Consider the following 20,540-nt stretch of genomic DNA (forward strand, 5'->3'; position numbering starts at 1 on the left):
CATACACTCCCAAATCCTTGTGTTTTTTTGTTTTTGTTAGATATACAAAGAGGGCCAGAAATGTTTTATAATTTATTCATTAAGTTCAGGTCCTACCTAGACTATCTATATGTGATAACTGGAAAAGAGCTAAAACATATTATATGGCCAGAATTTTCAGGTGTGTCTAGCTTTGGATGATTCAATTTTTGGGAAACTTGAGACACCATAAAAGGATTTTTAGAGGGCAGGGCTCAGCACATTCTGAAAAGCCAGGCCCCTTTCTAGTATCAAGTTGGTTATTCAACAACTAAGTCACCCAAAATCATTAGCCGCTGTTGAAAATTGAGACAAGACACCTATGTAAAAAAGCAGGATGAAAAACTGTTTAACAATTCTTGACACACGATTAAAAAAGAATTAATGAAACTAGGGGACGGTGCCTCCTGCTCACTATACTTGCCAACCCCCGCTCTTTGGGGGTAGCTAGCCCTGGCTTGCTTCCCCTCCCCCAAGTCCAAGGAGGGCCAGCCCAAGGCATGACAGCCCTGGCCCTCTCTCCACCGTCATCAGTCCCCTCCCCCCCAGGCCAGGCAAGGTCAGGCCAGCCCCAGTTCTACTCACCCAGGCCTGGCTCTCTTCCTCTGGTTGCCGGGGTGGGCTGAGGCTAAGCTCTGCCCACCCAGGAGGGGCCAAGGCTGCCCCAACCCCAGCTCTTGCCCTCCTGCTCTTACCCCTCCACAGCCTCTTCCATCCCCACCCACCGGCCTGACTCTTTCCTCCCCTCCCTCCCCCGGCTGCCAGGGAGGGGAACTGGGGCAAGGCTATCCTGACTTTCCCTCGGATGTGTGTGATAGAACTTGGGTGCAGGAAGGAGGTGCGACTCCTGCCCCCCTGGATCACCAGAGAAGGGAGGAGGGGAGAGGGTGTGTGGCCCCTCCTCCCTGAGCACCAGGGGGACAGGGAAGGGGAAAGGCTGTGTGTCTCACAGTTTTCACTCCCCAAGCACTGGGGAGAGGAAAGGCAGCGTGGCTCCCAGGCCTGTGGCTTCACCTCTTCCCCCTCCTCCCCCCCCCCAAAGCACCAGGGAGAGGAAGAGGGGAAAAGGCATGCAGCCCCTTCCCAGAACACCAGGGAATGAGGAGAGAGAAAAGGCCACGCAGCTTCAGCCCCCTATGGGGAGGAAGGCCACTCTGGGGCCTCCTCAGACCCTGCACAGCAGCCAAGCACTGGGGAAGGTGAGGGAGGAAGGAGGCAAGTGGGATACAGAGTGACATCATGACATCACTGTCATCTCAGGAAAAAAAATGTATCTGTGTGTGTGTGTGTACACACACACACACACACACACACAGATTACAAATGAAGCATGAGGGAACCATGCCCTAACCCACACATTCCATGTGTCGTTTGTGAAAAAGGTAGTTTCTGCCACAACCCAAACTTCTGGCCTGATATAGACATTTCTGGTTATTTAGGGCTTACAGACAAAGGCCATTAAAAAATTCTTTACATAGTGTACATCCTGATGCATATAAAAACCAGACATCAGGAAAATCAGGGTTTCAATAATGTATGAGCTGCTTCCTTTTGAAAATCATCAGTATTTCATTAAAAAAATAGAGATGTAATATATCAATACAGCACTTAAATACTCAAATCATCACATTTTCAGCTGCCTGCTTGCTTTAGGAATCCTCCACTATGCTCCAGCAGGGCCTGTAAGGAAAATATTCAGAACAAAAACAATGTATAATAGAACTAGTAATTTATGCAAGAAAAGCACACTCTGGGCACTCTCCCAGCTAATTCATGCAAAGTGATTACTGCTATGATTCATTGTCTCATGAATAATCCTAAACCCATAGAATGCTGATTTACTGGCAAGTAATATGCACTGGATGACATTTCTTCCCTCTAGCCATGATTCTGAATGTATAGTACATGTGTTGAGTTTTCCTTCTGTATCACTATTCCCATTTTAGATCAGTTTTCAGCTGTTTATTCTCACAAGAGGTTTTAAATTTTCCACAACTCTCTTCCCTTAGATAGCAAGCCTCCTCATCACAGCTCTAGTGTTACCCAGCACATAGTCTTAAATGCAAGTTGTATTTGCTACAGCCTGTCTACAGTGTGATAACACTGAGTCCTCCTAATCTGCCTGAGCCTTTAAAGCATTTGGACTATCTCCTTTTCCTTAATCATTCACCACATATTTTATTACCGCCTCAGGCAAAATTCTGTTGACTTTCATTCTCACACATCAACACCTGCTTTTCCCATTGAACTAGTTTGGCAGTACGGGTGGGTGAGGGAAGAATTTGAACCTCGGTATTGTTTCCTTGCTGGTGATGCTCCTTGTTTACCATTAGTCACACAGTTGTCTCCTTAGAGAATTTGCTGAGCACAAGTTTTTCTATATTACCCTCAACAGAACAATAACATTAAAACAAAATTAGGACTTCTAGTCCCCTAGCAAGTTCAATTGGCAATTTGAAGGCCAACATACATTCTGCTGAAGTGTATACAATACAATGCCAGGGAGAAAAAATTTATATCAATATTCCAAGGAATAAGATTATATAGAATTTTTTTCTGGTTTTTGATCCCTATCACTACAATATTTGATGCTAACTGCACTTTCCCTACTTTGATTTCTGAAACTCCCTGACATTTATTCCTTCCCTTACTCCACATTAGTCATCCTTTTAGACTGCTGTGCTAGTAGACTCTTCAGATCTGCCATTTATTATTTTCAGTGTTGAGTAGTAATTTTATATTGCCCATTATATAGAGTACATTGAAGTTTTGTGAGGCTATAACTCATTAGCTCCTCCTACCTAAGTTTCATGGAGCAATTTCTAACACACTTGGATATTTTAAGCAGAAATAGATGAACTTGGCCAGAGTGTATTTCCTTCCTCCAACACCCATGCTGGTTTGCTATTGTCAGATTTCTTAAGAATGCTGAGCAACTGTCAGAGTTTGTTTCTGCATCACGTCTCACATTATATAATAGACATCCTGTAACTAATCTTTGGTTAAATGAGCATAAGGAATGTGTACAGAATACACAAAAGTGTGCTGTAGTGTACATGTTTTATTTACTCATGACTAATGTAGTCTTCCTAAAATCTCTACTTAAAAGTAGGGATGTTAAATTGCAGTTAATAGACTAGTCGATGGAATTTCCATCCACTATTCTACTAATCAATAGGCACTTCCGCATTCCTCCTTTGAAATATACAAGATCTGCAGGTGGGGCTCTTGTATGTTTCAAAGCAGGCACCCATATGCAGCCTGAGTCCTCAGCAGGGGCTCTTGTACGTTTCAAAGCCACAGAGCCCCAGGGTCAGCTGGGGACTCCTCAGAGGAACCTGAGTTCCACATGGCATTTCAATGGAACCCAGGATCAGCTGAGGACTCACCAGCTAACCACAGGTCCCACACAGCATTTCCCTGGAACCCAGGCTCCACAACTGCCACTTGGAAACGCTGCCTCCTGTCTCAAAGCAGCAGCTGCAGCACAGCTGATCCTAGGTTCTGGGGAGTCCCCAGTTAACCCCGGGCTCCACAGTGCTTTGGTGTTTTAAAGGGGCAGCACCGCACAACTTGTCAGTCAACTAGTCCTTAACATCCCTACTTAAAAGAAGCATTTCCAAAGCACCAAGTACAGAAGAGGGGTTACTAGGAGCTAATCAGCACTTCGCAGTTCTGTTTTGCACCTAGAAGCCCTAAAGGGCCAACAAGCCAGCTAGCAATCACTGAAGGTTTAGGAAACAAACAGGAGGGCCCTGCTTTATGACAGCTCAATTTACCACCCCCCGTGCTTATGACCTTTTCTGTAATAGCAGAAGCCCCACGTTTACAACGTGCACGGTGCCCCCAACTTGCAATGCTATCCCAATAACCGATAGTGTCACAAGTCAGTAGCAGCCTGTACTCCTTTGGCAACTAGGAAAGGAGTGTTGTAGGGGTCTGTCCTGTCCCTTCCATCTAGGTGATAGCAGAGCTTGCCAGGGGAAGACTATAGAAATCCCTAACCCCTTCAAATCAACCCCTTCAAATGGATTTTTAGGAACCTAGAGCTCTCAAAATAATAATAAAAAAATATATCTGCACTGGACAACCTGACCACTTAGATTTATGCTTACACATTCCCCTCTGTATTTTCCCATGTTTTGCACTGCATTAGCAAGTGTTAGTCACTATCAAAGTAAACTGATCACTGGGCATTTAAAAAAAAAAAAAACTCTTCTCTAAGGCAGCATATTTATATTGCCAGGGCTCGACAAACCGCTGTTTCTACTCACCCACGCCGAGTGGATTTCAGCTAGTCGCTCCGTGCACCCCATTCACTGGCGCATGCATGCACAGTGCGGGGCTGGCAAGTGGCTCTCGCCAGTTTGTCGAGCCCTGTATATTGCATTCTCCAGTTAATTAAAACAGGTCAGCATAGTTGTCTAATGTTAAATGAGGTCTAGTATCAAGTGATCAGGTTTCTTGGCAGGTTTTTCCTTTGTCACTATTTGCCACTTTAAATCCAAAGCATCAACTGTCATACCTTTGCCAATACCAGATTACTCAATAATACAGTTAGCCATTTATCCAGATTAATTTTAAGGCCTCAGGCAATGAATTGCCACTATTTTCTTTGTAAGAGTACTGAGATTATTAGTAAGTTCATGTAAGATGTTACCTTTTCTTTGTTGTACCATTCATGACAACTTAAATTCACTTTCCCTATCCTTGGTATCTACACTAGTAGAATTAGACATTACATACTCCAAGTAATATTGCATGTTAAACAGTTCTTCCTCTCGCTTTGACGTTTGTCTTCTGAATTTAGAGTTTAACCTGTATGATTAGGCAAAGTATATAATGAATATACCTACCATAAAAATTCACCTATAGCTCTAGCCTTAATTCACCTATAGTTCAAGTATTCTATTGATTGCCTTGCTGGAATATAGATGTCAAACTGATTTTCACAAGTATGAATGCCACAAATAAGATACACTGCGAAAATGAAATGAAAGCTAGTCTCTTAATGGACAGCTCTAAGTGGTATTGTTGCTCTAAAAGTCAGCATTATGGTTATTTCAGTACTTGTACAATCCAAATAAAGGGGTCCTAATACAGAATATCCCATATACCTGAATGTCTTTCATCAGTCGACCAGATGAGACACCCTATCCCTTATTCCAAAAACAGCAAAGAAACTGATGCTTCCAGCAGTACTGAGGATTTCCTCAGTTGGTACAACTACCTGCTACAGCCTAGCATCCAGCAGCTTGAGCTACTGCAGTGAGGCAGGGCAGAGAGGAGAGGAGAGTTAAGTAGCCACATTCACCTCCCACACTCATGTAATGGAAAGCTTTGGGTGAATTGTTTTATAGCACCAATTCACATGACTTGAGAAGTTTACACAATGTTGTAACTGCTTTTCAGGATCTGTTCAGCATCCACTGGGGAAGCACTTTGGTTTGCAGTTAATTGTATGTGAGATGGTATCTTAACCCGCTTATTTGCTTAAGATTCAAGTCCAAAGAATTAAAACACACCCAATGTAATGTTCATACATACTCCAACTCCACCTGTAAGATTCTTAAATATGATTCAATGGAGCAGCGAGTGGGATTTTTACTCCTCTTCCACTACACTCCCTTATAAATTGTAACTTGTCATCCTACAAGTCGAAAGGATGATCCCAAAGTCATACTAACCCATATTACCAACATTTTCATAAACTGTCCTTGATGGCATCAATAAGATTCCCTACCCAGCGCCCACCTGAATTCTCTTCAAATATCCATCTGCAAATCTCTACTTCTTAGGATCAGAAGGTAACAGATCTCATTATGCTTTCTACTTTAAATTCCAGGACTGGAGAAATAGTACTTTCACGGCTTTAGTGTGGTTCCTTTTGGCGGATACCAATATGAATCTTGGCGTGTGAAACTCCAAAACAAGCACTTTTTCCATGTCGGATGACTGAGCAATGACAATAAGCAAGCACATTCAGAGCCAGTAGACTGGACGGACGACAGCTCTGTTTCCATTAGGTGAAGTTTCAATAGTTTTATCCATTGGTGAAGGCTCCTGCTTTCCAACAAGTTACCATGTGCCATGCACACCCACCTGTTGCTCCTTGTCGTACTTAGGAAGGGCTATGCACAGCCCCATATTTAAAAATCCACATTTAGATACAGATCCCATGGAGGGGCCCACTGCAAATGGTCCTGCTTTCAGAGGATAGAATGGTGTGGTACAGTATACTACTTATTTGGTCCCAGATATCCATTGGCAATAGAGGTGTAGGCAAAGCAGCAAAAAAGAAAGCAGCCTGAAGTTCACAGCTAATGCTCTCCTTCTTCCCTGTAGCCATGTTATTTGCTGAAATTATCTGGCCATCAAGAAAAATTAGTTTGTATTCCATCTGCCATGCTTTCCACTCAAAGAAGCCATCTTAAAAATTGGTAAATGAAAGCCAAATGGGTTAGACTATGCAGACTTCAGGCATATAGAAAACAAATATTCACATACTTAAGTAGTTGCAGCCCCACATCCATGAGACAGCCTCCAGTTACACAATAAACTATAACAAAAAGGAATATTTCCCTCTGTACATGATTTTATTATTTACATAATACAATATAGCATAAATGCTGGGTAGCATGATGTGCAATACATAAATATGAACTATCTGTACACATTTGCATATCTAATAACTCAGAACTGAAGGACAAAGTTAAAGCAAAAAAGCTGATGCTTTTAATAGTGAAGTAAAAACTAAGACTGAACACTGCAATAGAATTTAAAAAAAAAAAAAAAATCAGTATTGCCCTGTGTACACAGTTAACTATTTACAGGTGATAACAGGCATTACCACAACACTAGTCTAAACTGTACTGGTTTATATAAAAAACACAAGTTTCATACATCACAAAAAAACTTCCATTATAACACAGAAGTGATATTACCAGACAAGCATCAGTGAAGTATACTGCCTTTTCTAGAGTTATTGTACAATGCTGTAGATAATGCAGCCCATGCAATACACCCAAGAACACTACAGTCCTACATCCAATACAATTAAAAATGATAAAGCAGCCCTCAGAGTGGTGCCAAGTACCACTTAAGTCTACAGCAGCCATGTTGGGTATGATTTTCCATGCAGAATGGTGCCATCTTATTACATTTTTAAGAACTATGAAATAAAAAAGCTCTTATTTCTCTTGAACTCAACATGAAGACACATGACAAATTAAACTGCTCAATTATTTGCAACTTATATTCAAACATATTGTTACTTGATAGAACTGCTGTGAAATCTAAAAATAGCTTTTTTCTTTTATAAATAAAGATCTTTCAGCATTGTGCTACACAACATTTTTAGGTATGCAAGAGTAAAGCAGGCAAACCTTTTGTTGCAGGCTAGTTCATGAAGTTTCTAAGAGGACATTTCCTTAGAGAACCTGCTCTGGTTACTCTGAACTATTTAATGTAGTCATTTCCAGGACTGTTCACCCATGGTCTCAGAAATTCTCACTTTTCCTGCTGCATGTATTAAGCAACTTTAACTATATCTTAAGTATAGCACCAACTCTCCTCAATGAAAGGTGGGTCCTACATAAGCTTACATTCTGATTCAAAAATGAATTGTGGAAATTAAAATTAGGAGTAGATTTAACTATGGTAGAAGTAGACTGCCAGCTTTTTTTCGGTGTAGCTTTTCCCCCCAAACAGGCACATAACACTAGCCAAAGATGATATACCTTAATTACATTTCCAAAAGGCAGATCTGCTGCAGACATGCAGATTTGGCACATGCGAACTAGACAATTTGTCCTCTGTGCATTTCTATCTTCCTGTGCAGGTCTTAAGTAATCTAATTTTATTCTGGGGAGGGCATATACATTTTAAAAGGGCTGTATCTATCCAATTCTGCCTGTAACAAACACCCAAACATCCTGAATATCAATAAGACAGACAAGACTAAAGTAAAACTCTGGAGAACATCAAAAGAAAATGGCCATGCATCTGCTCTTTAATGTTTTCCTAGGATATATTAAAATAAAAACGAAGTCAGTCTTTTCACAAGTAGGTTAGTTTATATTCTCTGGATTTTTTCAGCCACAACAACTGGATTTTCTTTCCTGATTTTAGCTGCAGCTTCTGCTTTGTAATCATATGGGCAGTTGTGCTTGTCAGAATAACGGTGAAGTCCACAAAACAAGTTTCCACATCGACAGTCAAACCCTGTACAGACAAAAGGAAGCAGTGTCATTGCATCGCCAGCAAAGCTATGATTTTAAATCTTAGTCACTACAAAATACCCCAAATGCTTACAACTATTCTGTGAACAGTGTATGGAGAACAAAGATTCCATGGATTTCAGAACAGCTGTTTCACAGGGTTTCATACCAATGAGTTTTGTTTGTATCCAAAGTGAGTTTTATAAAATAAATACAAAGTTCAACCTAGAGAACTTGTAAATGGAAGTGCTAGCCAACAAAAGCTGTTTATTGATAAATCCGTTCCATATACCTGTAAGGCCAACCTTCTTTCTGCACATGAAACATCTGTTCTTCTTTGGTTTGGGCAATTCAGGAGCTCTTTCTTCATTCTGAGAAGTACTGGGTTGAGATACTGATGGACTTGGTTGAGTAACCACTATGGAAAAAGAAAAAAAGAAAACCAAAAGATGTAAACTGAAATGAGTGCCAGATTAATTTCAAATAGTTCAGACATGTATTCAAGAATTTAGGTACAGCCCAAGACACTGTATTCCTTTCCCAGAAGCTATGCAAAATTCATAATATGCAGAATATAATGAGTTTCAGGGGGTAACTGCGTTAGTCTAGCTGAAAAAACTAACACCAAGTAGTCCCTGCAGCACCATAGAGACTAATCAAGAATATGCAGATGAAGTGCCCATGAAAGCTCATGATACATCTGAAGCGGGCTGTGCCCACAAAAGCACGGTACCATCTACAATATGAGTAAGGTTATTTTATATTTCTACTTCTGTCTTTAAGCTGTTCCTTTATAAACTTACAGCTATGACGAGTACAATCAACTGCACGACTGCAAGTCAGAAATATGGCCACTTCATCATGTAGATACAAAAAAAATATGAAGGGAATGGAAACTAAGTGTTATATAATATACTTCCATGAAAAATTGAAAAGTCTAGGAATGCAAAGTGCCATTAAGTGCAAAGTATTAGGGATGTTAAAGTTAGATTCACTGGCTAATCGAAGAATCAGTGCAATCTGCATTGACTAGTCAGTAAGCCGCCGTCTTTGAAGTATACCAACAGCCCCAGTGCTGTTGCTACACTTCAAAGGCAAAAGCGCTGCAGGGAGCACGGGGACAGCAGGAAACTCAAGCAGTCCCCATGCTCCCCATGGCATTTCAAAGCAAAGCTAGAGACTTAATCCCCAGCTGACCCTGGGCTCATTGCAGTGCTGCTGCTTTGAAATGCTGCAGGGAGCCCAGGCGCTGCCGCTTTGAAGCGCCCCCTTCTCCCAGCCCCCACGCTACTTTTTTCTGATAGAGGCAGCCAGGGGAGGGGAGAAGGAAGGAGGAGAGTGACTAGTCGACTAGCAGGTCAACTATCCAATAAACATTTGCTTATTGGATAGTCGATTAGTTGTTCACATTCCTAGTAAGTACTATGTAGTCATAAGGCCTACTCTCAATATCCATGCATACTGGAAAATTTAAGGTCACATGATAAATAACGTGACTTTTGCTTTTTAGTATTCCTTACTCCTTAAATGGGAGGAGAAGAGGAGATCTAATAGGTAGAGCATTTTGATCACTTGGTTTTTGAACAATTTAAATTGTAATCTCATTTTATATTTGAAATAAAAACCACACAGAAAGCATTGATCTATACAATACTTACTGCACAATTAACACAATGCAGAGTAAAGCACTACTATTTGTAATAATGAGATGAATATGGGGTTTCCAATCTAATAGCAGCCAGGTGAGACAGTAGTACTTCAGTGTTGATACTACCTACAGCAAGGGGAAGGATTCTCTTGTCAGTGTAAATAATCCATCTCCCCAAGAGACCATAGCTAAATTGACAAACCTACTAATGTCCACACAAGGACTTAGGTTGCTTAACTACGCTGTATGGGAGTAAGGATTTGTCATGTCAGAGTAACATGTATAGTCAAGGCCAGGTCTAAGACTGCAACACAGTTGAATTTCTGAATTACTACACCAATTGTTCACTGTTCCCTGCTGTGAGCTCTATTTTCAGTCAGAGAAGAGTTACCTTTGCGTAAGAGTGCTCTCCACTTTCCTATATAAGCACTCCTATAATAATTTAGAAATGAGAAACAGCCCACATTTATCCTGAACCCAGACATTCATGTATTACAGCAAGTTTAGTATGACAGTAGAGGTACGATAGATACTGACCCATTCTAAAGCTAGTTTTCAGTTTCTCCCATGAAAATTAGGGGTCCCAGTTGAGCCTAATTTCATTTAAGAAGTTTGAGTTGTATGTTCAGAAGTGAATTGTAGTTTTATGAGCATTAAGACTGCTACTTGAAAGACAAGTTTAATCAAAGTTTAAAAACACAGTTTAAAGTTCCTCTTCAGAGTAATTCTGAAGGTCAGTTTTGACTTTTACAGACATCTGAAAACATGCTAAGCAACATCATGTTCAGTCCCTGCCATGAATAGTTTACAATCTAGAGATGTGACAAAAAACAGATTGAACTACCAGGTAAGTTTTACATGAAATACTAGGACATGTAGAAGCAGGTAAGCCCCATTTGCTTACCCTTTCTTGATAGGCTGCTTAAAAAGTGTTACCCATTCTCTCCCCAACTCTGAGATCTACACGTTTCTGGGCTTGCCAGGTGCCATAATTTGTCAAGGCTATGATAGAGGATTCTCAAATCTTCACTCCAAAGCTATTAAATGGCTACACTACTTAGGAATATTTCTAGAGGAGCAGCTGACAGTTCAATCTTGGGAAAACTGAAGTGATAGCGGTTGAAGAGAAATAACGAGAAGATCAATTTTTTTTTCCTAGGGTGCATCTAGACCAATTCCTCTTTTGAAAGAGGAATGAAAGTGAGAGAAACTGAAAATGCAAATGAAGCGCTGATTTACAAATCTCATGCTTCATTTGCATAATCTCTTCCAATCGCTTTTTCAGAAGAGATTTTTTCCAATAAAAAAAGCAGTCTAGATAGGGGTCTTCCAAAAAAACCCTTTCAAAAGAACCGTTACTCCTTAAAAAAGTTTATAGGGTTCTTTCGAAAAAATGATGTTTTTCAAATGAACTGCGTCTACACCGCTTCCCCCCCTCCCCAAAAAAATATCTTCCGAAAAAGCAATTGGAAGAGATGATGCAAATGAAGTGCGAGATTCGCAAATCAGAGCTTCGTTTGCATTTGATTTCTCCTCATTTGCATTCCTCTTTTGAAAGAGGAATTTAGTCTAGACACACCCCTAGAGGACATCTTTCCTACTGTCACAAAAATTGCATGTTGTTCTGGACTCGTGATACTGGACCGCCAAAGGAACAGGAGCAAGAAAAGCACTCTTACGTACAGCTGGCCAGAAGACTGCGCCTGTCATTCCAACTCTGACCCAAGTCATCATATTCCATGTATTTGTAACCACCACACTGTTTTATCAGGGTACACACCCACAAATGCATGTGATACAAGTTTAAGGACATACATTAGTTCTCTTGGTCTGAGACCAAGGCACGTGGATCAAAGTTCTAGTATTTATCTTCAAGATGCTAAATTGGCTTTGATCAAGTTGGTTCAGAAGACCCTTTTCCTTTGTGATCATGGCCTCTCCAAACTGTGATATCTGTAGACTATCAAAATCAAATAGGACAAAATTAAAGTGAGAAGGGGAGCAGCCAGAGCCTTTTCAGCAAGCCTGCCCACTCATGTTCTCTTAACAGCGAATGGCAGTGACCCTAAATTTTGACATGACTTAAGATGAACAAATCCTTCCTCCTTGATTTAGTTTTCCCCATAAGAATATTTCCAAGAAGAAATCCTAAATCCGGTGAATGGAAGAGAAGAAAGTTATGAATAGCCTACACAGGAGTTATTCAACTTCGGAAAGTGCTCAGACACCACTTTAGCAGGCACAATATAAGAACACGATAATAAAATTAGAGGCTAGATTCTATGATCTGGCAAAACTGGCTTCAAGTTACCTGTTGAGTGGCCATATGTGAAGTTCATGGCATATGAACTGAAAGAAAAAACCACACGCACAGGACAGCAGTTTTCTTAAAGATCCAAATGTGTCAGAAGAGTGCCAGTAAAAGATCTCAAAGTAGGGGTGGGAGAAGGAAATAAACTATGGTTTTCCAGGTACAGTTGGACCTCCCTGGTCTGGCACACTCAGAATCTGGCACATCACAAAAGAGGGAGTTTGCCAGCCCAAGGGACGTCATTGCCAGCCTCACAGCTCTGCTCCCGGCACCCACAGTCTCTGGTCTGGCAGTGTTGCCAGACTAGAAACCCGGATTATAGAGGTTAAACTGTATTTACACGGACTTCCAATATGCAGTTTGTTCCTTTGCATTTAAACTGCCATAAACCTGGAGTTTTAAGTTCCAGAGGCATTTACTAACAAAGCAGCTTGTTAGAATTGGAAACACTAGAGTACTATTTTACATAATAGGTTTTTTTACATCAATTAGTCATCTGTCACCAAGGAGTCCAGAAGCTTACAACTTACCAACTTCAAAGACAAATTCTGCAACGTGGTAACTGAAAATTCTTGTTAATAGTTAAAATTAATTAGTTAATAGTTAACTATTAATTTGTTAATAGTTAAAATCACTTGTCACCTATTGCCACCATATTTTGCATGTTCTATTTCTTTCCTCACTGGCACGCATGTATGACCTCATGCATTTTTTTTTTTTTAAAGAAGGCACAAGACTGAATTATAGAAGATAAAAAAACACTTATAAAAAGTCTCCCTAAACTGTGTACTGATGTTTTTGGGATGTATACAATATATACACTTGTATGCATCAATCCAGGTCACAGAACCATATTACTGATACACCTTTTTTACATCCCCAATAGCAGGAGCCTAAGTATGAATACAAGCCATTATCGCTGCTCAAAACAAGAAAACAAAACAAAACAAAAAAAAAAAACCCCACACAGATAGCAATAAGCGACTCAATTTAATGTTTCTTCAACTCTTCACCTCTGGGTTTATCCAGTTTCCAAAAGTGGTAATTTTGTTTAAGTATCACAGAAAAGTTTCCTGTAAAACAGTGGCAGCATTTCTAAAATTGGTGTTTATAAAAGTATTTAAATCAAATATTTTGAAGTAGCCACACTAAACAGGAGAAAGGAAAGAGACAACATTGATGTTAGCTGCTATAGATTGTACACATTACTCAAACTTGTAGGAGATGGTATTTTTACATTAAAATTTAAGCAGTACTCTGTGAAAAAGTCTGCACCAACAGCTACAAAATCCTTGAACCAATGTGTGTTTTTTTAAACACATTGGTTCAAGGATTTCGTAGCTGTTGGTGTAGACCTTTTCACAGAGCACAGAGTTGCTCCAATTTTAATGTAAAAATACCATTTTAAGGTATGTGCAACCTATCCCAACACAAGTAGAACTTAAGTCTGCTTACATTATAAACATAAGGACCTAAACTATGAAATTCACTCCAATTCAAGAACCGATTAATTATACACATAGGCATTTGATCAGTCTGTCCTTTCGATTGTGTCACAGGCATTAGACTAATCATAGCACTGGGTCACTGTTAAAGAAAAATATACTTAAAACTATTTAGCCAGTAAGTTCAAGTAATATTTATCCTCTGTAAAGCTGCACTTAAAAACATTTCCTTCTCTAATACATCTGAAAACAAGAAGCCATATTCTTGCCCACACCAACAGACATTTGAGACAAAGCTACTCCTAGATTTTCAACAGAAGTTTCAATCATTTAATTTTACCACCCTGGTTCTTTTTGCTTACAATTCTAAAACAAAGATAGTGTACTAAGTATTTCCAAATTTGAACCAAAAGTTTAAGAGCCAAACTTGCCCTCCTGTCTAATGGGAATTGTGTTTGTATCCGAAGGCCAAATTTAGCCTTACAAACACTTAAATATTCAGAACGACCTTTGGTTTTTATTAATTTTCTTTGACAGTATTATGATGGTGAGGGAAGAGAAGGTAAAATACAAACTGTCAACTTCTGTTAAGGCACTAGTTGTATTCATAGTTAATTTGAAGGCACACCTGGCTCTGTTGTTTCTGTTTTCGGTGTTACTTTTTCCTCTCTTGAAATGCTCATTTCTGTCATTTGCTGTGTAACGGGCAAGGCAGCAACAGGCACATTTCTGTTACGTTCAATGAGAAAAGCAATTCAAGTTAGTTTTAAGTTTATACTAAACGCATGTGTTGACCTGCATAGAGCTTGGACTTCTCAGTTCTTGAAACTAGGTTTAACATTAGAGGTAGCTTCCATCTTATAAAAAGAATTCTTTCATTACTTTCTTTTAATAATTCCTTCACTATGCAACAGGGTTCCCTCAACAGCTCGTTTGTGGATCAGCACTGGTCCCAGAGATCTCCCAGACACAATTTAGGATGGCAGCAATCTGGTTCCTGGTATCAAAAGAGGTGAGAAATACTGCTCTAGAAGCCAACTGCTACTCAGCTAAGAGTCAAGAAAGTATTCTTGTAATGTCTAGCATTCCAAAGCTAAAGCACTGTATACTACTTACACAAGAATTCTCAAATGCTACCACTATAACTTCAAAGCATTTGTTGAGGACAGTTCTCCAGCAGGCACATATTCCTTCAGAAACTAATGTGGTAATATCAGTATGCTTACACCATGACTGTTTTCATTACAGTCCCTCTGTTTTATGGATGTAACTCAGTGTACGTTCATAACACTAATCTACAAGTTACCTTAATTTATCCGATGTGCTGCCAGCAGCACCTTCACAGTTTAAATTAGTATCTGCTCTCTGTACTGATGCAGAGTCTGAGGTAGGACTGCTTGAACCACTGGCTGTTCCTATGCAACAAAAATATGAAAGTTATTTATATTCTACACATTTACTTAAAAATCAACTATTGAAGAACACTTCTGTATAATTAGTTTAGCTGTCCTCACCCAATTACTTGATATTTGATTAGATTGCTTCATGTGTCTTTAAAATTGCATGCCAGTGAAACACAGCTAAAACGATCATCTAAATATACGGATCAAGTGCTCAGCAGAGACATGAGGCGGGGAAGCAAGTATAGTTGTCCAGAACGTACGAACAGTTTTATTCCTCGCCAACCACGTAAGCATTATTTCCTTTGACATTCTTCACCATCCCCTCCCCCCCTCCAATTACTGCTGGTTTCCAATACAGTCACTGCAGATGTCCCTGCCTCCAACATTTGTCCTACAATTCCTGCCATCTTCTCAGACAAGATTTCTCCTAATAAAAGTTTACCCATTGGACTGATTCTGCCACTATTCTGCTGTCGCTGAAGATGCTCTTTGTAGCAGACAGAGCACATTCCATTTGTTCTAGGATTCCCATAAAATCCACATCCAGTACTACATAGCATGGGCCCTGGGGTTTGGTTCGTCTCCTGAGCCATCTCTGTACTGTAAGAAAAACCAGAAAACTGTATTAGAAGCTGGCACATCATCAAAAATCAATCTCAGTTGGTACGGGCATTAGTATCCTTTTTTGCTACAAATTAGGTCAGAGTTCTTAACAAAGGCTATTATTTACTTGTGTTACATAAAATTGCAGTAATGGAAAGCATTGATATTATGCCATTATAAAATCCCTCCACCCAAAAAAATTCAGTTATACCACATGTTGTTATACCACATATTGTAAGAAGAGTACAAATAATAATGCAACTTTTTGAACAGATTCACTTTACTCATCACTGATCAGAACAAAACAAAAACAAAAACACAAACACCTGAATGTATTACCTGTTACGCGCTTTGGCTATTTTCTATTCCTGAAGTAAAATCTGCTGGATAAGCCACACCAGATCTTTGTACATTACATTAATTTCCAGAATTGATTAATCTATAGTGGACTAAACAGCAAATAAATGGCTTTTACTGCTTATATGACATGTGGATCTTTAATTATGTCAGGGGTGGTCTATACTATGGCACTATATTAACCTAAGGTATCTTAGTCAATGGACCATTGGTCCAAAGTTACTGCAGGGTCTACAGCCACTGGGGGGAGTAAAGGGGAAAAAAGAGGGAAGGATGTCAACAGAAAACCCATCAACTGTCAGGGTAGAGTAAGGGAGTCAAATGGAGAGTGGGCTGTGGTTAATTTGGCTGATCTTAACTAGACCTGCCAAATCGACTGATGGTACATCGATCTCTGGGTGTCAATTACAGCTGCAGTGTACATGTAGCCTCAATATTCAGAAATTCCACAAATGAAGCCAAATGAGGGAAGTCTACCACCAGTACTAGTAAAAGGACATACTGAAATCAATCATTTAACTACAGATGTTGTTTCCAAAACAAATTTGTCTTGTTGTGCACGGAAGCTGACACTTAACTGTGGCAGCAACATGTGTGCAAAACCTACAGTTTGCAGCATCAACTTGCATTTCTGAAATTTCATGAATTTTAGTGCTTTAAAAAACTCGCATTTGCAACAAGTTAGAGCACATCTCTTGAAAGAACTGATGCATTTTGCTGCTAACCTACACCCACTTACATTACCTACTTATTTCCATATGCATAACTAAGTACTCGGGCTCACAAGTTTATATCTAGGTATCCATATCTGGCATTGCATAATAAAACCTCTCATCCTCTGCATAACATGAAGAGTAAAAATTAGCAATATAAATCTCACCTTCACTAGTGGTTTCTCTGCAATGCAAGTTTAGTAGAAAACTTGCTACAACAATGAATCCTTTGCTCCCAAGGACACTACTACTAACTGGCACAGTATAACTAAGTTATCTACTACAAACTGAGGACAAGTTAAAATGTTATACTCTGCCAGTAGAAACATTTTAAAACAAGCAAAATGCAGGACAATGTAGCACTTTAAAGACTAACAAGATGGTTTATTAGATGATGAGCTTTCGTGGGCCAGACCCACTTCCTCAGATCAGATATTTTAAAACAATATACTTTTTGGGGCATGTAGGGTCTCCTTTAATAACTTCCCAAATTAATTACAGGTATTTGAAAAGACTAGATTAAGGTTCATAGCAACTCAATAGACAAGTGCTTGCTATGGACCAACATACACTCTGTAAATTAAGATCTGCATCTTCCATGAGCAATAGGTCTTAGAGATACTCTAGAGAAGTTTCAGCTACTGTAGTGTATCAATCACCATATAGCACCAAAAGAGACTGAGGGTCTATTATAGCAAGTGCTATAACAACAGAAAAAATCCCTGACCTAGAAAATGTACAAGCTAGACAAGGCATACCAAGGTGGCAGAGAAGGGTAATTACATGCTCCTTTTCCAGATCTGGGACTGTGACAAATAAATTAAGTGATTTGCCCAAGGTCACTCATGTAGTTTGTGACATCTCTTGATCTAGATAGTCTGGTCGTTTGACTAGACTTGATTTTCAAGTGCCACAGACTCCTACCAAACTATGATTTTACAACTTTCTTATTTTATATTATGCAGTTGGAACCAATCAGCTACACAATACAGACAGCGGACTATACGAAATGCTGCTAGATGAACTAAACATACAGAAAATATTTTCTTCTAACCCATTGTAATTTCAGGCTTCACAAATCAGATATTCAGAGAATAAGAGTGCAGACTTTGAATGGAGTCCCTTTTAATTCTAAGGATGTCAGCATCCATTATGAGTCTCCAGTAGCTCAATTTGCTCTTCTGTAAAAACAAACGTTGTAAAGCATGTTTCAGCACTTACTATTTAAAACCTATTTTCAGGTTCTGAATAGTTTTTAGATATCATGTAAATAGAAAAACCTTCACAGCTCATGTCAGTATTAGAAATGTGTCCCTAATTAAAAGGGCAAGTTGTTATTGTGCTGTTTCATTTTTCTTGTACCAGGTCCAAGTTATCACCTGACTAACCATTTCCTTTGAAAAGCATAAAGATAAATATACCATCAATCAGTAGTATCAACCAGAAACTAAAGTACACTCTTGTACCTTTGAATTAATATACTGGGGAAATGTAAATGACTATGGGTTTCTTAAACCTAATTGTTTCAAGCCCTTTAAAACAGGAGTGTTTTGCTTGACACACATCAGCAGGCACCAGCTAGGATGGGGCTTCATAATTTAGCAGTCACCCACTTCAATTCATGCATTCAGAGATGGCTTTCCTCTAGAAAGCCAGATTATAGTAGTATCACATGTGTGCTTGCTTTCCTTAATATTTCTCAGAAGCTTAGGTCATATGGGTGAATGCATTAGCTTCCGCCTGTCACAAGGCTGCAATGTGACAGGCTGAGCTAGAGGCTCAGACACAAAACCTCATCAACAGAGGCCTCTGAAATCAGCTTCTATTTATATCTCAAAAGGTTGCCAACTCCTACACAACCCACAGAACTGAAGCAGCAAAGCATACACCCACAGTAATGGAGAAATATAAAATCCAATTAACAGGATGCTTACAGCTTCCTCTCTGAAGAGAGAGGGAGACATTCTTAAATTCTACTTAGAAAATGCAGCATCATGGGCTAGTCATCTCAAAACAGCCATTACCATTTTTAACATACAGAAGTGTTATCTGAGGCCCCAAAAAATGACTGTTGCATATACATACACAATACTCAGCATTGTTTTTTGGGAGGGATTGGGTGTATTGTTTCAACAGAAGAATTTGCCTGCACCAGTTTGTTCCTTTTTAGGTGGAAGGAAGAGACTGACTAAAAGATTTGGTTATTCTAGTTGAACTCTGTTAATTCCCATTACAGAAGAAACTATGTTTTGCAACTTGCATTAGCTCAGCTAGATATTCTATTACAGTAATCTGGATAGCTACTAGTTACACATGTTAAACAAGGGGAGAAAAATACTTGATAGCTATAGATAAGCAACTGCAGACCATATATGAAGTATTTTTATGTGAATTACAGCTAAACTTAAGGGCCCTTCAATAATACAATTAACAGTGAATTCAGAAGCGGGCTTAACATAACACAAAAAGCAGCAACGAACGCCACATAAGAGCACTTTGTTATTCATTAAAATATGAACACCAAATAAATTTACGTTTTAAAATTGACTTAAGAAAAAAAGATGAGAAAAATCAAAGCTATTCCTAAATCAATACTAAATCCATGGGAATTGCGTCAGTGGCGGGGCAGAACGGGCAGGATGACCTAAATCCTTATTTATCCTGACATCCTTCTGCAGAAAGCAGACCCCAGAAACCGGCCTGACCGCGGGAATTTGGCGCTTTAGCAAGGGGGTGCGGAGGTTGCGCCCCCCCCCCCCCGACAGCCGGGGAACATGGCTCGCGCTGGACAAGGGCACAGTCGAGCCGAGGCGGCGAAAGACACAAAAGGAAAGGGGGCGCCTCTAGCCGGCAGGAGCCCCTCGCCACAGGCCAGGGAGCGCTGCCAGGTGCCTCGCTCCTCGCCGGGCCCTTCGCCGCCCCAGGCCTGGGCCCTTCTCAAATCCCTGAGTCACGCTGCCCCGCCGCCCGCTCCCAGCAGGGGCCCGTCCGGCCCTTTGTTCTCGCCCGCAGCCGCGGCCCGCGAACCCCGGAGCCTGCCTCAGGCCCGGCGGCGGGGATGCGGCTGCCAAGGGCTCCGCGCGCCGGCCCCCCGCGACCCATGGCGGGGCGGGGGAGATAACGGGCCCTTCCACTCGGCGCACGGACCCGAGCGTTTCCCTCCCCCCCCCCGCAGCTCCGTCCCTCCCACCCGCCCACGCGAAGGGGGGGGGGGGGGGTCGGCGGAGACACAAAGGCCCGCGGGGCGCCACTGACCTGCTGGCGAGGGGGGCTCGGTCCAGACAAAGGCGGCGGGGGGAGGGGGCGGGTGGCTGTCCCGGCGCGAGCGGGGCGAGTCCCGGCCCGAGGAGGAGCTCGCGCCGCCGCCGCTCCTCTCCTTTGTTTCTAGCAGCGGCGCGCGGAGCCAGGCGCGAGAAGAGCGGGCGGGGGGGAGGGGGCGAAGCGGATCCTGACGCTCCGCGCGCGCCGGACTCGCGCTGCTGCGCCGCGAGGCCCCCGGACCCGACCGAAGCGCCGCTGCACGCGCACAAACCGGCGCGCGGGTGTCGCTCGGACTGTACGGCCGCCGCCGCGCGCGCTGTTCCGGGAGGGGGGGGGGGTGGGGGCGGCTGCACGCGAAGCGGCCGCTCGGAGGTAGCGACACTACTGCTGCTGCCGCCGCCGCGCGCTCTCCAGAATCAGTGGCGCGTGGGCGGAGGGAGGAAGAGAAGCGGAGGCAGGAAGGGGCGGGGCTCCCCGTGACGTCACCGAACTGTAGGGCCTGGGAGAGCGGTGGGGCCGTGTGCAGAGTGGCGGAATAGACATCTCATAGTCACCGTCACGG

At 41.4% G+C, this 20,540-nt stretch overlaps 1 protein-coding gene across 1 annotated transcript; it reads right to left on the reverse strand.

The window, feature by feature from the left end:
• Positions 1–6,593: 6,593 nt before the first annotated feature.
• ZFAND5 (zinc finger AN1-type containing 5) lies at positions 6,594–20,378 on the reverse strand. Its single transcript, XM_075931714.1, has 6 exons — positions 19,973–20,378; positions 15,487–15,644; positions 14,948–15,056; positions 14,270–14,370; positions 8,530–8,655; positions 6,594–8,241 (listed from the first exon to the last, which is right to left on the reverse strand). The coding sequence occupies exons 2-6, from the start codon at positions 15,635–15,637 to the stop codon at positions 8,093–8,095; spliced, it is 636 nt and encodes a 211-aa protein (XP_075787829.1). The 5' UTR covers positions 15,638–15,644; positions 19,973–20,378; the 3' UTR covers positions 6,594–8,092.
• Positions 20,379–20,540: the final 162 nt, after the last annotated feature.

Source organism: Pelodiscus sinensis, chromosome 6 (genome assembly GCF_049634645.1).
Source record: "Pelodiscus sinensis isolate JC-2024 chromosome 6, ASM4963464v1, whole genome shotgun sequence".
In the NCBI taxonomy this organism is placed as follows: Eukaryota; Metazoa; Chordata; order Testudines; family Trionychidae; genus Pelodiscus; species Pelodiscus sinensis.